Below are 17,349 nucleotides of genomic sequence, written 5' to 3'. Positions count from 1 at the left end.
AAGATCTACAGTCCTGGTCTCTAAAGATTGGCTTGGAGAAGTATAATCCAGTCTTAAAGAAGCTTTCAAATAGTTGACCAGACAGGATTCGCACATTAGAAGATAAATGACATATACTAGTAGGAAATGTAGGCTTGAACTTTCTAAGTCCTTTAAGTTCATAGAGGTACAGAAGAGTTCATAGGAGGTACAGAAATTGACTCTTAAAAGACAGGACGTTTTTTAATAAGATGATGTTTGAAATAACTTTGTGTCTGTATTTTGGTTCATCTCTTTCTAAAAATTTTTAAGAATAGAATAATTTTACATACTATATTGTGACTTGCTGTTTTCACTAGCTGTATCATAGGCATTTTTTACATGTCAACATCTGTCATAATGACAGTAAAATTGCTTCATTAATTTTAATGCCTGCATAATTTTCCATTATGTGGATTTATCAATTAATGTAACCACTCCTCATTTGATGATAGTTTGGTTTGAAGCTTTACCTACAGAAAAGGGTTGAGCTTCCTTATTATTGCAAATTTGTACTAGTACTTTGCTATGCTAGATTATCACAAGTGTAATTGCTGGGTTAAAGTGCATTTTTTCTTTTGAGTTGGAGTCTCATTCTATCACCCAGGCTGGAGTGCAGTGGCATAGCTCACGGCCACTGCAGCCTTGATCTACTGGGCTCAGGCAGTCCTTCTGTGCTTCAGCCTTCTAAATAAGTGAAACTACAGGCGTGTACCACCATACCTGGCTAATTTTTTTATTTATTGCATAGAGAGGGTCTTGCCAAGTTGCCCAGACTGGTCTTGAATCCCTGGAATCAGGCTATCCTCTTGCTTTCACTTCTCAAAGTGCTGGGATTATAGGCATGAGCCACCGCACCTGGCAAGGAGTATATTTTCAAATATTATATACTCTTCTGGAAAGTTGTTTTCTAGCTTCATTTGCATATAATTATAAGTTGATTATACTAGGATTATTGATTTTCCTTTTTAATATTTTCAGTTTTGGTATTTTCTAAATTTGAATTTTAATAATAGTTATTCTCTTTTAACATAGTCTTACTCTGATCCTCCCTAGTCATTCCCTATCCTTGGCCAAAGCTAGGAGAATTTATAGTATTCCTTCTTTTTGAACACAGCATTAAGACTGGTGTGGTTACATGATCAAAGATGAGAAAAATTGGAAGCTTTAGCTTTTTCTTTTTTGGTGGCAGAGTGGGGAAGATGTGAATCTGAGGTTGCCAACTGCCATGTCTCTTGCCTAATGGAAAAAGATGCACAGGTAAAGAAAAGCAAAGAGAGTATATATGTACTGAAGTCTGAACAAGTTTCAGTTCTTTAGAAGTTCTTCAAAGTTCTGTTGACGCTTTGCCATTTCTAGACTTGATTATTTCACTGTTATTTTGATTCTGGAGATATGCATGTGTTATTTTAATAAAGCATCTTCTGTCACTTTATAGAGTTCTGCCTCAGTGTACTTGTAATACAAAGTCAGTATAAGATTGTGTTTATTCACTTGTAGAACATCATGCTAGTGTCATGCTTTATAATAGTTATGGAAGAGAGGAGGGTAGGACTTTGTCATACATAGCCTAACCTGGTAGAGGAAATGAGCATATAGTCTTGTTATTAGAGTCAGGTTAGGAACATTTCTAAAGATGATCTGGCTGATCTGGGCTCTGAAGCCTGAAGCAGCAGTTGCAAGGCATTGTTAACTATATTTGTCTTTACATGACGTGGACATATTCATACCTTTCAGAGTTTGGAACTTACGTCTAATTTTGTGTATTGTTACTTTACTGTTAAGTGGTAAGTTTTCAACAAATAACTTAGAGTGGGTTAGAAATCATAAGATTTGTTTTTTTGGCATTTCTAGGCACAAAAATGTGACTTTCTTTCTAACTGTGAAAAGATGATGAGAACATGATTGGAGAAAGGAAGAATTGAAATAGGACATAGTTGATTTTTTTAATTTATTTTTTTAAATTTTTTTTTGAGTTGGAGTCTCACTCGGTTGCCCAGACTGGAGTGAGTGCAGTGGCCGCTCCCGGCCACCGCAGCCTCCTCCTCCTGGGCTCCGGCGATCCTTCCGCCTCAGCCTTCCAAGTAGCCGGAATTACAGGCATGCGCTACCATGCCCGGCTGATTTTTTGATTTATTGTAGAGATGAGGTCTCGCTGCCCAGGCGGGTCTCGAACCCGTGGGCTCAGGCAATCCATTCACCTCAGCCTCCCAAAGGCGTGGGATTACAGGCTGAGCCACTGAGCCCGGCAGGGCATAGTTTACATAGGCTGTATAACAAGGTGGAGTGGATTATGCTACAGTAAAACAAAACAGGACAAAACAAAAAAACAAAAACACAGGTTCTAAATATCAGTAATTTATAATGTAGCCACTAAAAAAGTTATCTGTCTTGGGTCAGCTACAAGCTGTGCTCCATGTCTGCACATTCAGATACTTTAGTATATTGTCAGGCAAGAAAATAGGGTAAATTGCACTCTGGCTTTATAAACCTACCTCCAGCCTTGATTCATAAGCAAATCACATGACTGCACATAGTTCCAAGTGGTTGGACAAGTACCGTCCTACCATGTGTCTAGAAAGAGAGGAAATAGAATACTTGTGATATAGCTTTCAGAGGCTATTTAAACATTATTTTGTATTCCAATTTGCATTTCCATGATAGTTTGTTTTCCCAAAGTCTACTTAGTGAAACATAGTCATGGTATGGTATGTTCTCTTCATTTTCCTACTTAACAAGTATGAATTCCTTCCTTTTATATCTCCCCTTCCTTCCCCCCGCTTTCTCTTTTTTATCTTCTTTGCTCAGTCAGTCAGACGTTCAAGCTTTATCTTGTTTGGAAGGAGGAGGGTGTTATGAGAGACATAATGTGATGCAACAATGACTTCAATACCTCTTACAATTAAATTTGTACCACTTTAAGAAATAATTTATACTAGAATTGTCTGGGTATACCTCGTAACTTGCTCTTTTCATTAATAGTAAATCTTACTACTATAATTAGACAGCTTGAGTTTTAGTTGTAAAACCATATGTGCACACACACTTCCACTTTTAATGCCACTTTGGTAATACTAAGAAGACTAGTCTGTTCCATCAGGCCTTGAGGCCAGGAGACAAGATTTACAGTGTTGTGTTAAACATTGGCATGGTTACCTTGGTCTAAGGAGGAACAGAGGCTGCTTTTCTTTAATTGGGTGTTATAAACATGATTTTTTTGTTTTTTTTTTTAATTTTTTTGTTGAGATGAGGCTTCGTTGTGTTATCCAGGATGGTCTTGTACTCCTGGGCTCAAACTGTTCGCCCCGCCTTGGCCTTACAAAGTGCTGGGATTATGGGACAGCAGAACGTTTGATTCGTGATAGTACCCATGTTAAACTTTTTCTTGGGTTTACAAAATAGTCGCTTATATGTTTAATAATTTTCTTTGCAGTCTATATTTCTTGTTTTAATCAACAAGTATGAAATTGAGTTCAAAAGTCACATCATAAGTATATTGGAAACCTATAAGATGTCAGCTACCATGGATTATTTGGAATCCTCTAGTGAAGATTTGTTTTCATTCTTCTGATATTACAACTACTTTTAAAAAGTGCTTTCTCAGTCTCAGAATGCTCCCCTAGATGGGCTCAGTGTGATTTTAAAAAAAAATGAATGTATACAGATGTTTCTTACTCTAACTGAACAGTAAGCTTTAGTATCACATTTGGAAATTTCTTGTAATACAGGAAGCAAAACAAAGCGGGTGGCTCCTTTTTTAGGAGATTAAAAGAAAAAGTGGTGTTTTCTTTCATTGTTATCCTATACTATCTCCAAAGTCTTAACCCATTTATTTATTTATTTTTTGAGTTGGAGTCTCACTCTGTCGCCCAGACTGAAGTGCAGTGGCTGCTCCCAGCCACCGTAGCCTTGACCTGCTGGGCTCCAGCGATCTGCCTCAGCCTTCCAAGTAGCTGGAACTAGAGGCGTGCGCTACCACGCCCAGCTGAATTTTTGATTTATTGTAGAGATGAGGTCTCACCAAGTTGCCCAGGCGGGTCTCGAACTCGCAGGCTCAGGCAATTCACTCACCTCAGCCTCCCAAGGCACGGGATTACAGGCTGAACCACCGAACCCAGCTTAAGCTATTTATTTTGACTTCTATACAACTAGGGGCAGAAATAACCTGCGTGAGTAGGAAAAAATTAATAGTTTTAGATCAGGCCTTTTTTCTTTGACCACTGAGTCCGTGGATAGAGCTGTGGGGTTGCAGATTGAGGGGGTTGAGTACCTGAACTTAGTTTCACCTTTCCTACCTAGGAGTCTTGTGTGGCAAGCCTCATTTCCTACATCTTTAGAATGGGAATACTACTTGCCTTGGATGCCATTTGAGGATTAAGTTAGATAATGTATTGAATATGAGCTTAATACAATGTTTCACATAAATAGTATCTTAAAATTATCCATTGGTCATCTTAGGTTTTTACCTAGGAGTTTATGAAAGCCAGTGTAGCTCATAAGGTATTAAGTATTTTATCACTAGTCTGTCTGGCATCACCTTTTGATTTATCTCAGTGTTTTACCCCATCCTGCATCCCTCACCAAACTTCTTTGGGTTTTTTAGTTTTGTTTTGTTTTGTTTGAGTTGGAGTCTCACTCTGTCACCCAGACTGGAGTGCAGTGGCCGCTCCCAGCCACCGCAGCCTCGACCTGCTGGGCTCTGGTGATCCTTCTACCTCAGCCTTCCAAGTAGCCAGAATTACAGGCATGCGCTACCACGCCCGGCTGATTTTTTGATTTATTGTAGAGATGAGGTCTCGCTGCTCAGGCGGGTCTCAAACCCACGGGCTCAGGCAATCCACTCACTTCAGCCTCCCAAAGGCGCGGGATTACAGGCTGAGTCACCGAGCCCGGCGGTGGCGAACTTCTTAATTAAATATGGGGGCAAAAGTAAGTTGAGTTGTTGGGTTCCTTTTTGGGAGTCATTTTTTCCCATGGTTTTGATTTCATTCAGTTTCTCTGCCTCTTTTTTCCCCCCTTTCCACAGTAATGTAAGCACGGTCGTTTACTCACCCATACTGAGTATACTTAGATCATTGAACATATAAATTTGTTCCTTTTTCCTCACTGCTTCTAAACCTGTCAATCTCTTACAACAGACTATTTATTAAGGACAAAAATCTAGCACCTTCATAAGATATTTAGAAATATTGCTTGTCTGACCCTAGCCTGTCCCTTCAACCTTGTTTTCTAATGTATTGCTGTGCTCAGGGCAGTTCATTTCACTTGCCAAGTGCTATGTGGCTTTCATAATTTTCTGCCTCTACTTTTGCATATATTCTCCTTTTGACTGGAATGGTGTCATCCTCAGCTACGCATCCTTCAGGTTTAAATATTGAGTGGTATCTAAAAGCTTGTATTCTCTGGCTAGAATTTGTTTATTCCTTACTTGGAAATTTTAGTAGAGCTCTTCTTTTTTTTTTTTTGAGTTGGAGTCTCACTTTGTCACCCAGACTGGAGTGCAGTGACTGCACTAATCTATTGTAGAGATGAGGTCTCGCCAAGTTCAGGCTGGAGTACAGTGGCACAATCACAGCTACTGCAACCTTGACCTCCTGGGCTCAGGTTATCCTTCTGCCTCAGCCTTCCAAGTAGCTGGGACTATAGGCACGCACCACCATACTCGGCTGATTTTTTTGATTTATTGTAGAGACAAGGTCTTGCCATGTTGCCCAGGCTGTTCTCTAACTCTTGGACTCTGGCAGTCCTCCCGCCTCAGCCTCCCAAAGTGCTGGTATTACAAGTGTGAACCACTGAGCCTGACTTCCCTTAGAATATTTTGAAGTAAATTAAGAAACTAATAAAAGGCCTGCTTACAAAGTTTGCCAATATCAGTGTAATGTACGAGCATTTTACAAATATAAAAATAAAAGGAAAACAGTAGTAAAGTACTTGGGTACAATGACATGATAGTGCCTCTGTATTTAGACTCACTGAATGTGACATCTACAACAGACTTAAATGCCGTAAGTGGCATTTTCATCATAGACTTTAAAAATGATGCCTGATTTTGGTAAAGCTGCTAAAAACAAATACAGTTTGATTCACATGTATTCCTATAAAATTTTAACATATATAAGAACCATGCAAAACAAATCTAAGCTGAGAAATTATAAGCATATTTTTTAAATCTATGTCACTGCCACATTTTCATGTTTTTTCTTAAGGTTTGCAGATATTACCAAAGTTATTTGAAATATCTGATGGCCTGGGACAGTCTTTATTGTGTCTGACTGTTCTGTATATTACCTGTCTCCTACCTGTAGTCCACACCTGCCAAATGCCAGTAGTGCCGCTGCTCCCCAACTTAGGTTTCCAAATGGCTTTTTGGGGCATTACTAGTATTGCTCTATTCTAAGTTACAGAATCATTTGGACTGTGTTTCACTATAACTAAACATAGGAATTGGCTGAACTAATCAAGCTTCTTTGTATGATGGAAATAAAAAAATAGTACATTGTACAGGGGACATTAGTGAGTTTTTTTATTTAAAGTGGTTTAAAGTGAACTTTCCATCTTGAGTCTTAAAATATAATATAAATGGTTATAATATATAATCAATTGCTTTTTATATTTTAAAATTTTTCTCCAAATCCACTTTCTAGAACAGTGACTTATTTAAAATATGCATGTTAGAGCATTTTAAACAAAGCAGTTACTTTTTAGAATATGCAACTATAATGTTATAATTGTATATTTAAAATATAAAAGTATAAAAATGCAGGTGTCTGCATCTATGTACACAAACAAATTTTGAGATGTCATTAAACCCCTGAGCCGTTTATATTTGGTAATATATGCATATATTTACGCTGTGAGCTGTCTGGCATAGAAATTAAATTGAAACAATACCTAAAATTTAAGAAATTAGCTACTTTTAACTAGTCATTTTTCTTATTTTTGCTAACATAAGTAAGGAAACAATATGTTATTTGATAATGAAGTTTAGGTCTATTTTAGATCTCCTCTGGACTAGAGATGATTTTTTTAAAATTTATTTTTATTATGTTAAATGGAGAGATGGAGTCTCACTAAATATTGCCCTGTCTGGTCTTGGACTCCTGGCCTCAAGTGATCCTCCTGCTAGAGGTGATTTTTACTTCTTTTGATCATCATAAAGGATTTGACTAGGTAGCCATAGAAGTAAATTAAAGTAGGTAGAAGGATGCAGTTAATACTATGTGCCTAAAAATTAACAAGAGGAACTTGAGACTTTCTTTCAAGATTATATTGAAAACACATAGCCCAGCATTGATTATAAACTGTTCTGTTGTAACACATGTTTCCTTAATGTCAATTGGCCCATATACGCTTGATAAATAGAGAAATGATGTCCGTGTAATGTGGAAGTAGCGTTGGTTCATAGGCAACTCTTCCCACCATTGCTAATATATATACTGAAATTGGGAGACATCTTCAATTAAAGAACAAGGTTTGGTAATATATATATGAAGACCTTACAAAAAACATGCAGATCTTGCAGAAATGATTTAAAGAAATCATTCAGTGAAAGAAATGGCTAGTCCAGTGGCATTCAGAATCATCATACTTTGCACTGGCAGAAATACTCTCAGGAAATTCCTGTGTTTTGCTCCTGTGTTTATAAAGAAAGAAAACGACAAAAAAGAAAGTCTTCCTGAAAATTGCATTTTTACATTTGTAGGAACTGGTCTTTACAAAATAATATATATAGGTTTGAGTGCTCTGTGCCCAATTTTATTTTTACCACTAGCCCTGTTCATTTCAATGGGTGGTTTTGCAGAACTGTTTGATTTGCACCCCCCAGCCCACCCCGCAGGAATATCCATATGTTGTTGTAGATGCTCCTGTATGAACACACACACACACACACACACACACTCACTCACTCACACTCACGCTCACACTCACACCCCCACCCCCACCCCCAAATCTTTGGAGCATAATTTGCTAAATTGTCTTATTCTAGTGCTACTTAAAAGAATTTATCTTGAATTTTACTTTGCTATTCTACAAATTTTATTAATAGTGGATATAAATTTTACTAGGTTTTAAAGAGATTATGATTTTTAATAAAAGTTAAAGTTGAACATTAAGGCTTGATAAATGGGGGAGTTGGTAAAATGAGCTAAAAGGAGGCATCCAAGGCATCTTTCTCTCTCAGTACTGTTAGGTTCTAATTGGCTGTTGTAGATTGGACATCATTATTTTATGGATATTTTCTGAACATTAATAATTCATAAATGGACATAATAAAATAGAGCCCTACTTTGGGAGACCTCATTGTCACTATGTGATACCATCGGGTTGCCTGTTCCTTGTATACTAAGCCAGGGTTTAAAACTATGGCCCATGTGCTGAATCTGCTCACTGCTCACTTTTGTAAGTAAAATTCTGATTGGTCATAGCCATGCTCATTTCTTTGCATATTGTCCATGCCTGCTTTTGTGACACACAATATTGCCCACTAAGCTAAAAGTACTTATTATTCTTTACAGGGAATGTATTAAATCCCCAGTGCTAAGCAAATAGGCAGAAGGACAGTTATGATCAATATTTTATAATATTAAAAACATAAATATTTTATAGTATTTCAAAAAACATTTTTAACCAGTTCTCAGTGAGACTATCACACACTTTTTTAAAAATTTTAATTGAGGCAAGGTCTTGCTCTGTTGCCTAGGCCAGTCTCAAACTCCTGGGCTCAAGCTGTCTCCCTGCCTTGGCTTCCCAAAGCTCTGGGATTATAGGTGTGAGCCACTGTGCCCAGACAAAATAGTTTTAGGAAAGATCAATGTGGGCATTGTTGAATTCAAGCCAGTTTTGTGAGCCCTGTATTTTCTTCTTCTTTTTTTTTTGAGTAGTAGTCTCACTCTGTTGCCCAGGCTGGAGTGCAGTAACACGCTCTTGGCCACCACAGCCCTGACCTACTGGGCTCAGGTGATTCTTCCGCCTCAGCCTTGCAAGTAGCTGGAACTACAGGCGTGTGCTACCATGCCCGGCTACTTTTGATATATTGTAGAGATGAGGTCTCTCCAAGTTGCCCAAGCTGGTCTCGAACCCTTGGGCTCATGTAATCCTCTCGCCTTGGCCTCCCAAAGTGCGGGGATTACAGGCTTGAGCCACCGTGCCTGGCTGAACCTTGTATTTTCTAAGATGATTGGGTACTGCTTACTTGAAGATGTTAGTAAGGGCCTGAGAAATATAGGAGTAGGATTAAGTAGATATAAAGTTATCTGTGACTTAAGACCAAAGAACAATTTATTGGGATTAAAAAGATGAGGACTGCTTCCTTTATAGTGGGACCAACATTAGTTCGATGAGGGTCAATTTTGGATGACAAATAGAATAAATATTTTAAATTTTCTTGAGACATATTAGGGATATATAATAACTTGTTTTTAAGATTGACATTTGAATTTTTAATTGTCGCGAATGTTATTTTTCACAAAGTTGTCTAGCTTTGGATATGATTTTTAAACATGATTTTTTTATCAAGAGATATTTTAAGTTTTACAATGAAAATAAGTAGAAATGTGATTCAATTAAAACATCAGTCTACCACAGTCTTTAAGAATATAAGACTGTTGGCAGCAACTTGGATGGATTTAGAGTCTATCATACTCAGTGACCTATCACAGAAACAAAGAGCAGAGTACCGTATGTTCTCACTCATAAACGAACCTTGAATAATCATCATAATACTATAAGAAAGGGATTGACAGTAGTGGGAAACTGCCAGGGGAGGGAGGATGGGATTGGCAGTTGAGGGAAACTGCCAGGGGAGAAGGGGAGCACAAATAATCAACAAGGGTACCTGCATAATGAACATTTGTATACTTAACCCTGAATTGTACCCCACATCTTTAAAATAAAAAATTTAAAAGTTAAAAAAAAAGAATATAAAACTGTAGAGGACCTGAATGACATTAGTTTATAAACATTAAATTCAGTACCTTGGAAACAGAACTCTCTTTTAAAAAATAACTATGAAGTGATTTGTATAAGTACTGTGCGCTAACCAATTGTGCCACTGGAGCATGCTTATGAAGTGATTTGTACATTAATTCTGTCTCATTTCTTAAGAAAAAAAGAACAGAACTCTCATCTGTTTGTAGGAATATAACAAAACAAAAGCAATTATTAGAAATTAAATCTCTAATACGAAACTCATGGATTAAAGTAGAATTTTAGTCTGCAATGGGAGAATAGCTAGAAAAAATAAAATCAAAGTGCATAAAAATCTTACAAGGTTAAGCTTAGCAATGACTTGAGAAAATATGTATGAGTATATTAGAAAGAAAGAGAGAGGAGAGAGAGAGAGAGTTTGTGTGCGTATGTGTGTATGTGTGTCCCTTCATTATTAAAGTGAAGACTAAGGCATTTGGAAGACTAACCTAGAATTTTTTAGTAGTTGATCTAGTAAGTCTTCAGAAAGTACTTATTATTTATGTCAGATTAGAATTTAACAGATGAAAATATTAGAGATCCTATAACTATTTCCTTTTATTGAGAAGCTAGTTTCTTATCTACTTTTAAGAATCCTTTATTAAATTCTTCTGGAAAGAGGAGAGAAGAAATAAAGATACCGAAAACAGAAGCTTAGGTTCACTTTTGGAACAGATGGTTGTACTTGTATGTTATCTTAAAAAATGTATGGTGTCCTTATAGATTCGGTTAGAATTATCATTGTGTGAGGTTTTCAGTGATTCATTTCTCAGTTATTCTGAGTTGGTATGTTTGGAATGAAAGTCTTAAACATTTAACAGGTAAATATCTTTGGTATTAATGAAACTTTGTTTTAAGTTCTTAATAGAATACACTGTTTTATGCAGAAGATGGCTACCAGCTGTGAATTATATAAATTGCATTTATTACATTAATATCTCACCTGTATGATACCAGTTTTTCTGGATATAAGAACATGTTCAGTTTTTATTGCTTATGTAAATCTCCCATAACCTTTGCCCAAGGCTAAAAAAAAATCTTCATGCGGTTCATGCTTGCTTTTAGAACATTGTTGGCAAAATAATCTGATTTATTGTAAATGTAATGCAGCCATATTAATGATGGAGTCTTTTGGATGTATTTGGAACATTTTGTGGTAAATTCTGTATCTAGAACTTGGTTCTTGTATACTTTCTATTGACTAGTACTTTAAAGTTTTAGCAAGTATTATATTGATTTCGTGTAAGTTTATTTACTGTTTTGTGTGTCTAATGACTTTCTTTGTAAAATCACTTTGAGAATTGGCTTATCTGCCCCTGGATTTACTGTGCTTAACTGCATTTTAATGTACAAATTAGAAATCATTGTCAGTGTGGAAATCACAAATTTCCTTTTACATAAAATTTTTTTTCTTCTTTTTTATTTTAAAGATGTGAGGTAACATAACATTTTTACAGCCATGACAGTCCTATTGCTGTTAAAAGTAGTGTTTAGAGCTAAAGTCTGGATTTGCTTTTTGTAAAAATGTAGAATATTTGAATGTAGTAAAATTGCTGAAAAATTCATTATTGCTTAAGCACTTATAACAATGCTAGACAATCATGACAACTGGCTATAATAAAAAATCTTAACTCTTGCATATTTTAGGGGTTGGTTCTAAGAGGCAGGGTTTTTTTTGGCCAGTTTATTTGATAGAATAATACTTTTAACATTTTTTTAAAGGGTGGGGTCAATAGTGAAGTATTAGGTGACTTTTAAAATATATATAAAAATACTTTTTTCATTTTCAGTATTGCATCTCAGTTTCCTGATAGATTTCTGTTTTGATTTTCTGCTGACAGGTCACACTTAGGGCAGGCAAAACATAAGGCACATAGCCCTCCTGAGAGTAGAAAATCTAATTCTAAGGCACCCAAAGTGCAGTCTAATACTACTTCTGAACTGTCAAGGGGACACCTTTCTAAAAGGTAAATCTTCACATTGCTTATACATTTTCAAGGCAGAATTATTTGCATTCAAATTATTGCATAATATTAAAATTTACCAGGTTATTCCAAAATGTTATGATACATGTTTTTATTATTCTCTTAACATAAGTTTTATGAGTAATAGTTTGTCACCTTTGCAGTGGTATCACTGTACTATGCCATAAGCTATGCATTTGTCAATGATATTTTTCCTTGTTAAGAGAGCTATAGGTTCCACTTTTGATTAGCAAATCATTATGGGCATTTAAAATACTATTTTGTTTTTATTGTCAGTTATAATTTAGATCAGTGATTCTTAAGATCTAATTGGTAAGACTCTTTGGGCAAGAATGTTAACTGAAGATTTTATAGTAGTACAGTATAAATACAAATCTGCATAAATATAAATTTGATAGTACTAGAATGTAAAAATGTCTAACCTTCATTTTGAAAGTGTATATATTGTTAATGCTTACTCTAAGCTTTGACAAAACAGTTGTTTTGAATAAAGCATCAGTATTCTAGTTTCCACTGGTTTTGAATCTTTAAGCGTCCTTTTTCTCATAATCTAAATTCTTGTTTTAAGTGATTAGAAGTGTTAGTGTCAGTAATATTTGGGCTAAAGAATACCCTTATCTTCTAATAAAAAACTTTACTATCCAAAGTCACATCCGCTTTTACTTTTGATTTTTTTTTCTTCTTCCAAAATTGAATCATCTGAAAACGTATGTTTATTTAATACTTGAACTTATTAGGAAAGTATTTGTACTTTTGGGTGGGGGGGGAAACATTATAAATAATATGTTTAATGATGATAGGCTGATATTAACTCTTTCCTTATCTAACCTCTTAGAAGCTGCAGTTCATCATCTACTGTCATAGTTCCACAGCCAGAGGATCCAGACAGAGCCAATACTTCAGAAAGGCAAAAAACGGGGCAGGTGCCTAAGAAAGACAATTCTCGAGGAGTGAAACGCAGTGCTAGTCCAGACTACAACAGGACCAATTCTCCTAGCTCTGCAAAAAAACCAAAAGCACTTCAGCACACTGAATCTCCCTCAGAAACAAATAAACCACATAGTAAGTCAAAGAAGAGACATTTAGACCAGGAGCAGCAACTGAAATCTGCACAATCACCATCAACAAGCAAGGCTCATACCAGAAAGAGTGGGGCCACTGGTAGTTCACGGAGTCAGAAACGCAGGAGGACAGAGAGTTCTTGTGTAAAAAGTGGTTCTGGGTCTGAATCAACTGGTGCCGAAGAGAGATCTGTAAAACCTACCAAGCTGGCTTCAAAATCAGCCGCCTCAGCCAAAGCTGGGTGTAGCACCATCACTGATTCTTCTTCTGCTGCCTCTACTTCCTCCTCGTCTTCTGCTGTAGCCTCTGCCTCCTCCACTGCACCACCAGGTGCCAGGGTGAAACAAGGAAAAGATCAGAACAAGTCCAGACGTTCCCGTTCAGCATCCAGTCCCAGTCCCAGAAGAAGTAGCAGGGAAAAGGAACAGAGTAAAACTGGTGGCTCTTCAAAATTTGATTGGGCTGCTCGTTTCAGCCCTAAAGTTAGCCTTCCTAAAACAAAACTGTCTCTTCCAGGGTCTTCTAAATCAGAGACATCAAAACCTGGACCTTCTGGATTACAGGCCAAATTAGCAAGTAAGTTTACAGAAAGGTCTTTTTCTTTAACGAAATTGTCAAAAGCAATTGTGATTTAAAGTTAGGGTTTTTCCTTTTATTTTTCCGGCTTAGACATCCTTAGATTTATTACTCTGCCTGTAATCATGTACATAATGGCATTTTATAACTGATAATACATTTAGTTTTATGAAGACAGATAAGGAATGCTGCCTTCTTATGGCTAAACCATCACATTTTAGTTCTTCATGAGTCAGTCTTGCAGATTTTCACAGCCAGTGGGTCATGTTGAACTTACAGCAGTTTTCATAGGATTTACTCTTTCCTTTCTGATTTCTAGTCTGCCTCACTTAGAGAGTTTATCTCTTTTAGCTTTTATTTCTAGAAGAGTTCCAGGGCTAGGTGATAATAGATTAAACTTGAGTATAATACTTGAGAAGGGCATTGACCCTTCTTGGAGATCAACTTTTTTTTACACAGTTTGTTAACATGACTTTTTTTGTGTGTGTGAGTTAGAGTCTCATTCTGTTCCCCAGGCTAGAGTACAGTGGCACACTCACAGCCACTGCGGCCTTGGCCTGCTGGGTTCAGGTGATCCTTCCGCCTCAGCTTTCCAAGTATTACAGGTGCATGCCACCATGCCCGGCTAATTTTTTGATTTATTGTAGAGACGAGTTGTTGCCAAGTTGCGCAGGCTGGTCTTAAACCCCTGGACTCAGGCAGTACTCTCTCCTCTACCTCCCAAGGTGCTGGGATTACAGGTATGAGCTGCCCTGCCCAGTAACATGATTTTAAAAATAAAACCCGACCTTACCAGTGGCTAATCAGTGGGGTTTCCTTGGTTGTAAGGGAGCTCTCAATCAGGAAATACTGAGAGTTCTGGTAGAGTTACTGTGCCTTGATAAAACCAGTCCAGATAATTCCACTAAATCCTCTCTGTACACGGTCACAAACCGATTAGTATTTTAAAATTCATTTCACAATTATTTTCCTTCCTTTCACAAAATCTGTCTGTTCTATTGTCACTGTAACATCACTTTTTCATTTTTACTGCCACTATTCTAGTTTTGATCTTTCATTGTAGTCTGTTGAAATGAAAAGGGAACCAGCATCAAATAAGTGACAGATATTTTACGTATGCAGTTACATTTATTTTTCAAAACAGTGGTGCCTTAGGATAGTGATTAAGGACATTTATTTTAAGGAGGTGGAAATAATATCGCTGTTAACATGTCTTATATGTAGCAGCATTACGATTTGAAGATGGGAGTATGTATTACTATAATGCATTTGCTTTCTTTACTATACACTTATTTTTACCATGTTAGGTCTGTGTTTTACTATTGTAACATAATCGGATCATTTGGCATTATTAAGAACCCAGAGGAAATGAAATTTTACTTGATTCTTTTTTGATGGTATTGATTAATGCTTAGGGATGAATACTATATGGACCTGGGGATTCATAGCTTATCATTTAGTATGTACTTACTTCTTTTTGAATAAGTTAGAAAGAGTTCAAAAGAAATTAGTAAAAAATATTCACTGTGCTTATAAGTGCCTGGCGGTTGTTCTAGATGCTTTACTCGGATTATCTTATTTGTTCCTTATCAGTCCTGTGTGGCAAGTGTTATCATTTCTAGCTTACAGGTAAGGAACTTCAGGGTCACTGGTTGACTTACCTGTCTAAGCTCACAAACTAAGATGTGTTAGTGCCAAGGCCATCTGATCCCAGAATTTGATCTTGAGAACAGAATGCATAGGAGCAAACAGATTGGGTGAGGGAAATCAGGGGAGGCTTTTGAAGCCAGATAAGGCAGGGTAGGTTACATTTTAGACATGATTGAATGTGTCACTTTAGGAAAGAATTTATGTAGGAGTCAGTAGAATTGGTAGATAATTTTACTTAAGGATATGGAGCAAAATGAGAAATTTTATTATAATTTCTGAGTTTCAGTTATTGGTTATTTTGAGGAGAGATCCCTTGATGTAAAGCCAAAAATCCTGGATTTGAATCCTAGTTTAGCCATTTTATCAGCTGATGACTGAGAAAATTTGTAACCTTTTCACTGTAAAATGGGCATAATAGGTATTTGAAAAACAGATATATGAGAAGATTGACTATCTTAAGGCAGAAAACATTTCAAAGCAGCATTTTGAGAATGAAGGATTGGTAATTTTTGGCCATTGATTAGCTTAAGGTAGCTAATCTTAGATTTGGATGACCCAGATTTAAAGTTCTATTGTCTCCTAAAAGTCAAATGCCACATATTCTCACCTGTAAGTAGAAGCTAAATAATATGTACATATTTACATAGAGTGTAATAATAGACTTTGGATACTTGGAAGGGTAGGAGGATAGGAAGGGGATGAGGGATGAAAAATTACTTAATGTCCATTATTTGGGCAATGGTTGTACTAAAAGCCCAGACTTCACCACTGCACAATATGTCTGTGTAACAAACTATACTTGTATCCCTTAAATTTATAAAAAGAAATAAAGAGTTAAAACTTTAAACATGCACACATACACACACACACACACACACACAGAGTTGCATAATTTTATATATATGAAGTATGTAATCTATATAAATATCTACTTCAACATATAAGTAAATACAAATAAAAATATTAATACAGATAGATTTCTTTTTAAAAGTTTTATGCTGGGTGTGGTGACTCAAGCCTGTAATCCCAGCACTTTGGGAGGCCAAGGTGAGAGCACTGCCTGAGCTCATTGGTGTGAGACCAGCCTGGGCAACTTGGCAAGACTTCATCTCTACAATAAATCAAAAAATTAGCTGGGCATGGTAGCGTGTTCCTGAAGTTCCAGCTACTTGGAAGGCTGAGGCAGAAGGATCACCTGAGCCCAGCAGGTCGAGGCTGCAATGGCCATGAGCATGCCATTGCATTCCAACCTGGGTGACAGAGTGAGACTCCAACTCAACAACAAAAAAAGCTTTATTATTCCTGATAGTTTTGTGAGGTTGGGCAAATCATTCATCTGTAGTTAGGATATCAGTGTTATCCCTGGTCTTATTTGCAGAATAATAATACTTTTTCTTGTAAAGCATGTATGTGAAAATTTATGTATGTGGAAAATTAAAGTGCCATCTAATGCACCAACATATAATGATATATTAAGAGCTGTTGTCATGTATTTAAAGGGCTTTTGTGTGCATGACAATTTTTTGTTTCATAACATTAATCCAGAATAAATAAGATTTAATGGGTAAAAGTTGACAGGTAGATTTCTGATTAGTATACGTGTCAGTGGGAAGAAAGTCTATAAAATTAGAAAAAATGGGGTAGGCTACTTTGTGAGGGATTATTTTTTGTTTTGGAAATCCTTTGTATCCTTCCTTCTGTCCTTTGTTTTCTTAAAAGAATCAGTTATCTTATTAATTCAAGTGTGATTTGTTTCCTCAGGTAAAGGCTCATTCTAAGATATGATTGATCAGTAGATGAGCTTCATAGTAAAGGGAATTTTTTTGAAATTGTAGAATTGTAGGAATAAGAGTACATTCAAGGTGCTTTGTGAAAAAACATTCCCCATGTTCAACTATTACTCAAGGAGACTCAAAATATGCATTAAAATATTGAAAGCTATGGGAGGACTTACAATAACTTATGCTTAGCCTAGTATTTTGCAAATTTATTTGGTAACTTTTAATACCTTGGGAGACAGCACTGTTTCATGAAGTGAATACACTCTGGAAATGACATAATGCATTTAGTGAGGATACTTCAACAGGAAGAC

The 17,349-nt window shown here is 36.5% G+C and overlaps 1 protein-coding gene across 22 annotated transcripts in view; it reads left to right on the top strand.

Moving 5' to 3' along the window:
- The window catches only part of TRIP12 (thyroid hormone receptor interactor 12), a 163,043-nt gene that overhangs the window by 50,844 nt on the left and 94,850 nt on the right, over window positions 1-17,349 (top strand). For 14 of the 22 annotated variants that reach the window (XM_021715037.1, XM_021715032.1, XM_021715026.1 and 11 more), the window contains exons 3-4: window positions 11,826-11,951; window positions 12,805-13,607. The exons of 1 other annotated variant lie outside the window; for it this stretch is intronic. In XM_021715037.1, coding sequence (XP_021570712.1) covers window positions 11,826-11,951; window positions 12,805-13,607 — 929 coding nt within the window. The remainder of the gene's footprint in view (window positions 1-11,825; window positions 11,952-12,804; window positions 13,608-17,349) is intronic. 7 more of the 22 variants (XM_021715041.1, XM_021715046.1, XM_021715045.1 and 4 more) reach the window with 2 other exon arrangements.

This window comes from Carlito syrichta, unplaced genomic scaffold (assembly GCF_000164805.1).
Source record: "Carlito syrichta isolate Samal-C Ts95f unplaced genomic scaffold, Tarsius_syrichta-2.0.1 Scaffold306578, whole genome shotgun sequence".
NCBI classification, from domain to species: domain Eukaryota; kingdom Metazoa; phylum Chordata; class Mammalia; order Primates; family Tarsiidae; genus Carlito; species Carlito syrichta.
This window is presented reverse-complemented; position numbering and strand designations above follow the sequence as displayed.